At 35.9% G+C, this 11663-nt stretch overlaps 1 protein-coding gene across 17 annotated transcripts in view; it reads left to right on the top strand.

The window, feature by feature from the left end:
- Dennd1a (DENN domain containing 1A) overlaps positions 1–11663 on the top strand; it is a 486221-nt gene that overhangs the window by 123342 nt on the left and 351216 nt on the right. For 15 of the 17 annotated variants that reach the window (XM_031370095.1, XM_031370085.1, XM_031370082.1 and 12 more), the window contains one exon: positions 977–1020. The exons of the other annotated variants lie outside the window; for them this stretch is intronic. In XM_031370095.1, coding sequence (XP_031225955.1) covers positions 977–1020 — 44 coding nt within the window. The remainder of the gene's footprint in view (positions 1–976; positions 1021–11663) is intronic. 17 annotated transcript variants of the gene reach the window in all.

Genomic DNA, 11663 nt, shown 5'->3' with positions numbered 1-11663 from the left:
CACACACACACACACACACACACACACACACGCATGCATGTACTGTAAGCTATCTTCAGACACACCAGAAGAGAGTATCGGATCCCATGGCAGATTTGATTGCTGGGAATTGAACTCAGGATCTCTGCAAAAGCAGTGAGTAACCTTAACTGCTGAGCCATTGCTCCAACCCCCAAGTCTTTTTCTTACTGAAAAGCTTACATGCTTTCCTAATGGGTTGTAGTTGTAATGCTATTAGCTTTTACATGGTACATGTATGTGTTGACTTAACAGACTTAGCATTGTCTTACAGTTACAACTTAAGAATGAAGTGACCCCTTTAGTAACTACAGAGGTGGTCAGAAGAGATATTTTCACTTTTATATTTTTATAGTTTCTACCCAAGCCTAATAATGTCACTTCTTATAATACTTGATTTTATACTGACAGACCAATAATGCTGGTTTTGTTTTGAAGGAAACTTCCCTAGTTGTGGCTTTGTTTTCATAAGCACTGCGGAAAGGATATGTTTTATTTTTCAAAGTGCTGACTTTTATATTTGTTCCTTGAAAAAATTCTTCCCTTGCTGTCCTTTTCTCCCGAGTCTGTCTGGTACTTAAGGTTTATCAGGACAACATCTGTAACGATGAAAAGGAGGCTGCTGATTAGAGAAGAAAAGTCAAGCAGGTTTAAGACTCATTTTCTTTGGAAAAATATTGAGGGCAATTTGCAGCTGGCAAGATTTTCACATTAGGTAATAGTCTAAAGTTAACAGAAGCATCAGGCCTTTAAAATTTTTCTTTTTTGTATTTCTGGAGGAGGGCAATGGGAGTGCCTTGCTGAGGCCTTCCTTGTGCTCATCAGCATAGCAGCCTCAGCTGCCCCCCTTGGATCCCCTGCCAGGGCTGCTATCATCTTCTGATCAAATATTAATGTGTGATCCTCTGCTTGCTCACTAATCCAAAGCCAATTAATATTATCTGTCAATTATTTACAGATCCTGAGGTGCAGAGGCAATTCCCGGAGGACTACAGTGACCAGGTTTGGAATGCGTAATTAATTTTTTACATGACAAAATTTATTTCAGAGTTGTTCAACATATTATTACTGTTCTTTTTAACTGAAAGAGATAAATGAAGTTTTAGAAAGGAATAGAAATGGTAATTAGGAACCAAAGACAAAAAGTAAAGCAGTGAAGTGGGGTTGAAAATATTAATGCTAGATTTGGGGTTTCCTTCAGAGGGTTGTGTATAGCAACTAAGCAAGAGATACCATGTTAGATGTGTTGCTGCCTATAGGTTAGTAGGAAATTCTTTCACAGGTGCCAATAAACTGAAGTGATTTTTTGTTTTTGTTTTTGTTTTTAAATATATTATTTAAGTAGTCAAGCAGTCTGACCAAAAGGGGAGGAAGGCTCATAACGATTTGCAGTAGAGGTGACACTGTCTGTTGCCATACTGGAATAAAAAGGTATCTGTAGGGGAAAGTAGTGCTGCCCATGAGAAGGAGTATTGATGCTACCCAGGTGATTCCTTCACTTTTCAAGTTCCAGCAAACAATAACAGTGCTGACAGTCTCATGTCTCTCTTCTTTTTATAGCTGGTTCCAGGTTATACATTGATTCTCCATTTTCTACCCCAAGGAATACTGAAGGCACTTTGTAGCTTTATTTGGCTCATTGCATTTTTAGTTCAAATTTGCAATTTGACATACTTTTTAAATATTAAAAAAAGCATCATTAACAACAATGCTATCACACTTTATCTTTGGCAACTTTATCAGAGCTTTCACACAAGCACAATATTGTGCACAAAGCTTGTTCCTAATGCATTCATTCAAGGTTTTCTGTTACCAGTCCTTGAGTGAGGGTAAATATCATGGGAAAGAATCACTCAGGGCAATGATAGCATCTTTGTATTGTAGCCTGTCATAGAGAGAGCAAGGTGTCTTATAGTCTTTTTAAAAACAGGGATGACAGTGTGACCAGGCATATAAGCTCTTCAGTGGCATGTTTTATAATAAGGCTTTGGGGGATAAGAATCCAGGAGAGCTGATCTGGTCTACTTTGTGTGTGACCTCAAGATTAAAATAAGATTTAAAAAATAAATTAAAATCTTACCTCACCTCTCCATCTTCTACTAGTAGAGTTAAATTTTTAATCATGCTTTAAGTTGCTACGAGATTAAGTCCTTTCAATTAAATAATACAACCCAAAGATTATAGGACTTTAATAAAATTACTGAACATCTTTCTTTAAGTAATTATCTATAGGATGAAAAACTATTGTTTATAATTCAATGATGGTCATAGTCCTTAAGGAAATGATTGTTCTTAATTTTTTTTTAAGTAGGTAAATAACCTTTGTGATTCCTGATCTGCATTATCCAGGGAGAGACTGTTCTGTAGGAGAAAGCTTAGAATGACATGATTTTTTTTTTTAAGAATATAACTTTAGAAATTGCATAGGTAATAAGTTTGTAACAAAACTCTAGAAAATAGATGTCAAACAAAAGTAAAGCTTAAGAAGCATAAAGAAAATATAAGCCATTCCAGTATTTTACTACTCAGAAGAAACTACTGGAACACATCAGGCGTTTTAGCATCTGTGTTCATTTCGCCTGAGTGCATGTGTGTATTCATCATGTGTTTGAAGAGGATGTGTGTGTGTGTATGTGTTATACATGCATATGAGTATCCACAGAGAAATCTAGACTGTTTTCTGCATTGTCATTTCATGTTGAGTCCAGCTGGCTAATGTAATGTTAACTGTGTAGTAAAGTCAGTCTTTTACCCTTGTCAATAGATGGCCTCACACACATTTCTTGTATGATTAAAATTATAGTAAGCATTTATGAAGTAATAGCTGTGGTTATCTTTAAAGGCTCACAGGATAGAGGTGTCTGGCTCCTTTGGAGGAATGACACAGTGTTGGATCTGAGATCCAGACCTGTTAAGGGAAACCTACAAGAATGTACACAAAATAATGTTGTTTAGCATCTTCTCAAACTTTTAAGATGTATACTTTGCCTTCTTGGCCCCAAACAACTCAGGAAACGAGACATTTCTACTTGGTTTTTGAAGATATTATTTTCAACTTTCCAAAAAATGTACTTAAGGAATCATATCTACTATGAAAGAGAATGAAGAATACTTATTTTTATTTGCCTTTAAAAATCATTATAGTCTCAATTCATAAACTTTGTTCACATTATCATTTGTTTCAGTAAACCAAATTATGTCTCTCCTGTATACTATTCAAATTATCTGTCTATTTCATATACCATTATAAAAGATTCTTGGAAATATTTCTATTATGTGTAAACTTTAACTACAGCATTTCAGATATTAAAACATTTGTGTTGTAGTCCTTAAGGAATATTTAAGATAATTCTCCATCCAATATAGCGCTTATTACTGTGTAGGTGGGTGTGAACACTCTGGTTCCCTCCTCCTCATACCCTCTCCCCCTAGTTTTCTCTCCTCATTCACCTAAACTACCATAGCTTGTTTTTACATATAGTGTATTTTCCATGTTCCCTCACACTTGATCAGAGATGCCGGCTGATGCTAGATGTTTTATTCTGTGTGTTCTTTGTACCTTACAGTAAAAGAATCTGTCACAAATTATTGTGCCTCACTGCTTTAGAAACTGAGAAAAAAGGGAGGTTAGATTGACATCTGTGACTGAATAATGATGACCAGCCTTTTGGCTCTCCTTGAGCCACAAAGCTAGCACTGCCTTTAGAGTGGAAAAAGAAGTAAGAAGAAAGGGGAGGGATAAAAGAGAGTTACAAATCTGTGGTCTCAGAGATGTATTACTGTTGGGCCAGTTGTCTGCATGGTATGATAATCCATTTTGATCTTCTCTGTCTTAATTGTCTGCTAAAGACAAATGGGCAGTAAAAGTTCATCAGTTTCATCTTTTTGCTCCTCGTTTAGAAGCAGAATAAATGATCCATCACTATAGAGGAAGCCTTTCTTTCTGTCACGGAAGTAATGCAGACCCAACACGTTTTATTAAAATGTTTTCCCCTCATTATTTCGGTCCTCTCAGCTCTGATAGATCTTACTGTTTCATAAAAAATGTAATCTGAAATGTAAATAAGGGTCTTGATACAGAAAGAAGAAGTAATGAGCAGCCTGAGCCACATTTTAGGGCTCTTGATTGTAATTACTGACAAAGTGATTTCTCTGTGCCCCATTTTTTTCCTTCTTTAACTTCTCTGTGACACAGTCAGACCACAATGACATCTATGGTTTAAAACCATTAAATCACTGTAGCACTCAATATTTCACTAAAAGTCTAGTAAGCCTGCTATTTTTAAGCCTGAAAATAGAGGCTTTGTTAATTCCTGGAAGATGTGCAGTGCATTTTTTAAAAGAGCAAAACAAACAACAAAAATCGGGATAAGCAAGGGCTTTTCAGAGTTCATGTTACTCATCTGCTTTTGTTAAAGCTTAGTAGTTTAAATACTAAACTATCAACAGTGGTAGGGTTCTGACTTGAAAAGGATCTCATACTTTTGAAAAAAAAATCCTTCCAACAGCTTATTGTGAGATGAAAAAATTATCTTTTTCATAGATATATTAAAAAATAGACAATTTTTAAAGAGTTAAGGTTATGAAATTGAGGATGGATTTTGCCTTACTTTGGGTTATGGGGAAGTCTCTTCTTTTCAGCCTTCTCAGTTCTCAAAGATAACATGCCAGTCAGACACAGGAAATAAGAAAAGCCAAGAGTATTTGTGAATCATGAATAAAACTATAGTTTTATAGTCAACCAGGTGTACTTTTTTTTTTTACTTTTGTCATTTTGTTTACTCTATTCATTTCTAATTATGGAAAGAATTGGTAAAACTTTATTGCGTTAGAACCATTTTAGTGAATACTGATTGAATTAAGGGTAAAACAATAGTTAAATTTACATATTTGCAAATGGTTGCTACTCTCCTCAAAAGCCCATTATTGGCTTCAAAACAATACATATTTTTTCAGGATTACAAATTGGTAATAGTTATTGATGCATAGCATAAGATATTATGAAATAAATATATAGTAACCTATCTGATAGTTCCATAAATAACATTGTACTATATCAAGTGAAACAGGCATTACATAGGATTTTAAAGCATACTAGTCACAATATGATTATTTCTTATCATAAAACATAATTATTTTGTTCTTACAATTTTGCACTTTTTATAGCCCATTTGTTCTAACAGTGATGATTAGATTTGAGGATACAAGAAGTTTTTTCGCCAAGTGCACATATAAATTTTGATGAAATAGTATCAGAGTGTCCTGGAAAGAGGGGTTTGTGCACAACTGCCCACCCCCATTCTACAGATTGCTAATAGAGTCACAGGTAATTTTTCCTTCCACTGGCATCAAAATACAGGTTATAATGAAACCAGTAATTTTTATGCATTTCTAGAAACTATAAAAAAATTTATGGAAATCTTTATATAGAAACTAACAGGGTTTTTTGTACAGCTTGTGTAAGCAATGTAGAAACATGGTACATTGGGAAAAATAAAAAGGTGCTTTTTTTTTTTTTTTTTTGGTTTTTCGAGACAGAGTTAAGGTGCTCTTTCTTTTGTGGTTTCACATGATGTAGGTGATTTCAAAGTTCACAATTGAGAAGCAAATTAAAGTAAATAAATATCAATACTAAAAACTATAAATATGTTACATAATTTGGGCTAATTGTGATGGAAATTGTGATTTCTGAAGTAGCATGCAGTTGCTTAAATATGGATTTTCATATTTGTGTTGTAGATATGCTCTATAGAAAACATTTCCTAAGCTTCTAATTATCCACAGATAACCTTGGTGAATTGATTGGAAGACTCTGATTTGAGAGGTAATAGTGATAGTATTTAAATGAGCATTCTACTTGGCTACTGATGATTGCGTCATTCTCTTGATGAGGTCCAGCATATAAAAAGCTTCATACTACTTTCTTTCAATTACTTGTAGACAAAAACAGATAAAGCATTCTGTTGCAGAACTTATTATATATTGATTGAATGAATAATCCCATTTAATAAGAAAATTGTATATGTAATCCACACTTCCTAAAATTTTTACTAAAAAGATAGCCCTGATTTACTTTATATAATACAATGTATAATCCTTATACAAAATACAAAACAAGGGACATTACTTGACTTTTCCTGTTATTATCAGGCAGGCAAGCATGGAGAAGAGAGCCCTCATCTGTTACAGTCGTAAATAGAGGCTGAGGTTGGAACTGAGATATGGGCTTTGTGACACACACAGAAGAACGAATTACACTTGGGCATACCCCATTTCTCTGGAAACTTCAGAACTTTCTTGCTTTTGCAGTTCTTGCCCCCTGATGCTGTCTACTCAGATTAGGTTCACTTTGAATTGTGAGTTTCATGTGATCTTGCAAACTTACTTTTTTTTTTTTTAATCAGCACATATAGTATTGCTTTTAATTAAGACACTTTAAAATTAATTCTTGGTGATCTCCTTTTCTCCCTTCTGGGCTCCCTTGCTTTCCTCTTGCCTTCCTGCCCACTTCCTTCCATGGCTTCCTTTTCATATTTGAAAACTTTTTGTCTATGACCAGTGTCTCACTGATTGGTCTTATACTTGTCTGCCTTCCATATAACTGGAAGTAGCAAGTGTTTTATGGCACTGGATACCACAGAATAGAATCTGGACGTGTTTGCATTTCATTCATAGGATTTGCTTAAATGATGGTTTATTAGTCAGGGTTCTCTAGAGTCACAGAACTTATGGTAGTCTCTATGTAGTAAAGGAATTTATTGATGACTTACAGTCTGTAGTCCAACTCCCAACAAAGGTCAGCAGCAGCGGTGAATGGAAGTCCAAGGATATAGCAGTTGCTCAGTCCCACAAGGCAAGAAGGACAAGCACAGCAAGCCTTCCTTCTTCCAATGTCCTTATATAGGTCTCCAGCAAAAAGTGTGGCCCAGATTAAAGGTGTGTGGTACCACACCTTTAATCCCAGATGACCTTGAACTATCTTAATCTTCTGGGATTCATAGCCACTATGCCTCAAGATCTCCATGCCCAGATTCAGGTTAGAAATTTGTATCTCTCAGCCTCCAGATTAGGGCCACAGGTGAGCCTTCTAATTCTGGATTGTAGTTCATTTCAGATATAGTCAAGTTGACAACCAGGAATAGCCACTACAGATGGTGAAATAGATTAAGCTTTAAAATAATTTAACATCCCAGTTTTTTTAAATAAAGATTTATTTATTTATTTTATGTATATGAGTACATTGTAGCTGCTCTACATGCCAGAACACACCAGAAGAGAGCATCAGATCCCATTGCAGATGGTTGTGAGCTACCATGTGGTTGCTGGGAATTGAATTCAGGACCTCTGGAAGAGCAGTCAGTACTCTTAACCACTGAGTCATCTCCCCAGCCCCTACAACATCCAAGTCTTAACATTAATATAGTAATAAGGAACTATCCTTTCTGCCTTTTCCTCCTTATTGCTGTTTTTGATGGTAAAAAACCAGTCTAGGAGAGAAGGTTTGATTTGTACAGACATTGGTAAATTTGTAGAGCATAGGTCAGATAATATGTAAGGAAGGAGGAAGAAAAGAACAGTAGACTATATTTCTGGTCAGTAGTAGGCTGTAGAAGTAACTTATGGCTAGAGTGCATTGATACTCATGGAATAGTGGCCTGGTCAGAATACCTGATGTTGGCAATGTTGAGTGATGGTGCCATAGATGATAGGAAAATCATCAAGAGTGGTACAGAGTTCACGTGGAAAATGTTAGAGAGCTACCCTAAAGAAATAATATCTTTTAGACCCATGTTACATATGTACTTTCTAAGATTGGCTGTTTACTTATGGGGCTTTTAACTAAATATCCCAGTCACTTTTCATAGATCTGCATCTACATCTATATCAGCTATTATCTTTCCCTTCCTTCCTTCCTTCTTTCCTTCCTTCCTTCCTTCCTTCCTTCCTTCCTTCCTTCCTTCCTTCCTTCCTTCCTTCCTATCCATCCTACCATCCATCCTACCTATCCACCTATCCATCCATCCATCCATCCATCCATCCATCCATCCATCCATCCATCCATCCATCCATCTATCCATCCATCCATCCATCCATCCATCCATCTATGTGGTTTCTTAGTGTAGGGTAGGGTAGGGTAGCCCTGGCTGCTCTGGAGCTCACTTGCTGGGGATTAAAGGAGTGCATGACCACACCCAATTTATACTCATAAGTAGTTTGAATATTTTGTGAAAATTGAAGTACTATTTTTCACCACTTTGGCTTTAGTTAGATGAAATGCAACATTAATCAAGCTTCAGATATTGTCATATATTCTAAGACCCCAGTTGTAACTATACCAAGGAAATATGAGTTGAGATGACGAAGATAAAAAAGAAGATGAAAATGGAGGAAGAAAATACAACAGTGACAATTACCACAGCACAAAACCAGATAGATAGATAGATAGGTAGATAGATAGATAGATAGATAGATAGATAGATAGATAGATAGAATGAATGGATGAACAAAGAATGAAAGTGAGTAATAAATAATTTGGCATTCTGGCACTGTAGGTGGAATTGTAATTTTTTTATGAACAAATATAAATTCTCAATCCCTTCAACCTGAGAGGCATTGTAAACCTAATAGCTGTAAAAGTACCTTGCTGCAGAGTTTTCTTGGAGCAGGATATAAGGTCCTATTATTGCACATAGTGTGACTGTTTTAGTATATTGTATTATAGCTGTTGAAACAATTCATTGGCTTGAAGATGGATGCATGTATCCAGATCAAATATCTATTGGTCCATATATGATTTACTCATTTTATTTGTTGAGGCACAATTTTGCCCTGTAGCCAGGTTCAATTTGAAGTCATGGTCTCCTGCCTCATGTTGGGATTATAGCCGTGCCATCATGTAATCCTTACTTATGTATTGTTAATAGAAGTGTTGTTTTGTTTTCATTCTTTCTCCCCCCCCCAAAAAAAAACATTACAATGTAAGTGTTGGGGCTGGACCGATGACTTGATGATTAAAAGCATTGACTGCTCTTCCAGAGGACCCAGGTTCAATTACCATCAAACTTATGGAAGCTCACAGCTCTTTATAACTCTAGTTCTAGGGAGCCAATGTCCTCTTCTGGCCTCTGTAGAAACCAGGCACCCACTTGGTGTACAGACATAAATACAGACAAAACATCTATACACATAAAATAATAATAATAAAACAAACCTTTAAAAATTTAAGTGTCTGAGGGTACTAGGAGATGGCTGGCCTTATTTTTAGAAATTACCCAATAATATTATCACTGAACTAGGTCTAGTTTTTGATTAATTTTAAATTAAGTAATTAAATTACTTATATTTTTTTGTTTTGGGTATATGTGTTTGTGTGGGAAAGCTAGAAGACACCTTATGGAAATCAGTTCTATCTTTCAACCATGTGGGTTCTGTAGATGGAGCATAGGCTGGCAGGCTTGACAGCAAGTGTCTTTATTGGCTGCAACAATTCCCTGGCCCTGTTTTTGAGAGCATTTCTAGGCATAGAGACGGCTGTGGCTAGTTTTAGACTGGGCAGCGGCTTGGTGAATAGTGTCACCTATGTGAGTGCTGAAGAAACATGAGAGTGGTAATTAAGAACATGCACATTGGATGCAGGCTGTGTTTGATGTTAAATCTCAGCTCTGCCATTTACACATTGAGATTTCACTTCCTCCCGTGTAAACTAGAGATCAGCACAGTAAAGATCTTTCAGGATCTGGGTCAGAATTAAGTGAATAAAAAGTTCATGAAGTGGAAACAAAACAAGAAGACAACCTGGTGCCTAATTGTAACCAGCAACTGCAGATTCTCTATTGTTATTAGAAGTAGATTTAAGGTAGCAAGCTAATGTTTAATGCTTTTAACAATTGCTGAGGTTGAGTATGATAGATAACCTTAGCCTCTAGATTTCTAGATCCAGGAAGTCAGTTCAAGTTTTCCTTGATAAGCCTATACTGTTCAGAATGAACTTTGAAGTCATAAAGGAGATCACAAGTTATTTGCCAAGGAAAGAAAGAATGGGGAACCATCCTTGCATATTTATGTACTGAGATGTACTAAAAATGTAAAAGCTTTTAAAATGGTGACAAAGGGGTTTCAGGTACTTTAAACTTTTTATTGCAGTTGTAAAATCTATATGTCAAGACTCTGGTGCTGAAAACCTCAGAAATGTATTAATAGGTCCCACTGTCCTTGTATTACTGGACCTTGTCCTTTTTTGGTTGTGTATGGGCTTTGTATTACTAGGGTACCTTTCATTTTGAAATAATTATATGTAGTATGGCAAACATTCCTCTGGCCATTATAATTTCTAACTAACTTCAGTCAGTTTCAGATTTCAAATGTGACATAATAAGAAGTCCAAACTGTGGGCATGGGGCAGGACTTGGTGAGTGGAAATGAAAGGAATTTATAAAAATATTGAGATTATTTCTTTTGTGTGTGTATGTGGGGTTAGAAGTCATACACAGTATTGTCTTTGAAGAAAATTATATTTATCAAGGATTACTTATTTCCTATCAACCTTGGCAAACATGAGATGTAATGTTTCACATTGCTTTATCCATAAAATCTTCTTACACAGCTCACCTACCTGGCAAATACTGACTCATTTTTAAAGGTGGGGGTTTACAAGCCACCTCTTTTGTATCTCTAGACTACTTCCCTTTTTCCATGGCCATATTTCTTTTACTTAAATAAAATTATTTTATGTTTATGGATTTTTTACCCACATGTATATCTGTGTCCCATGTGCCTGGTGCCCACAAAGGCCATAAAAAGTATTAGACTTCCTGAAACTGGAGTTACAAAAGGTTGTGAGCTACCATGTGGGTTTTTGGAATTCAAAGGTAGCCAATGCTCTTAATTGCTAAGACATTTCTCTATTCCCTGCCTTGCCTGTATTTCTATCAGAAAACCCAAGACACTTAACACTTGCCCATGTAACTTCCTCCTCTAGGCAGGAAGCTAGGATGCTTGCCTGTTTTACATTCATGGCTCTTGGACTGGGTCTTGTACTGTGCATGGATGCTAAGATAAAAAATTTTTATTCATAATATTAAACAACTAAATAGTGTTCACACTGTGACCTGTGAGCTTAGAATTTAAGCAAGATAGGACAAATTAAAAAATTTATGAAATCTCCATTTGTAACACAAGGGAAGTAAAACATAGAGAAGGTTTTGATGCTTCATACGAAGGTGATGATATCTGAAATTGTTAAGTCCTAGAATGCAAAGGAATAATTTAGATGATGAGCCTGACATTAGGTGATTGAAAACTAAGTCTTCCAACAATCTTTTTCAGTTTTTCATCTCAATTCAGCTAGGTAAAATAGGCACTCTTTCTTTGTCTTCCAGACAAGCTATTCTCTCTTTCTTTTAATGCTTTGGTATACCGCAGCATCTAACCTAATACTTGTAAACATCCTAGGCTACATATTACAGGGAAACACAGGTATGATAGAGGAGTAAGTATGCTCCTTTCTAAGATCCTTTAGCATAAATCTTTAATTCTATAGTTGCAACTAGAAAATAAGGTAGGTGACAGGCTTTAGCTTCAGTCAGCATAGTGGACTGCTCCTGCAAGCTGCAGCTATGTATTTGAAACTGGGGAGACAGAATGCT

Source organism: Mastomys coucha, unplaced genomic scaffold (assembly GCF_008632895.1).
Source record: "Mastomys coucha isolate ucsf_1 unplaced genomic scaffold, UCSF_Mcou_1 pScaffold15, whole genome shotgun sequence".
NCBI lineage: Eukaryota > Metazoa > Chordata > Mammalia > Rodentia > Muridae > Mastomys > Mastomys coucha.
The sequence above is the reverse complement of the archived record's forward strand: the minus strand, read 5'-3'. Positions and strand labels throughout refer to the sequence as shown.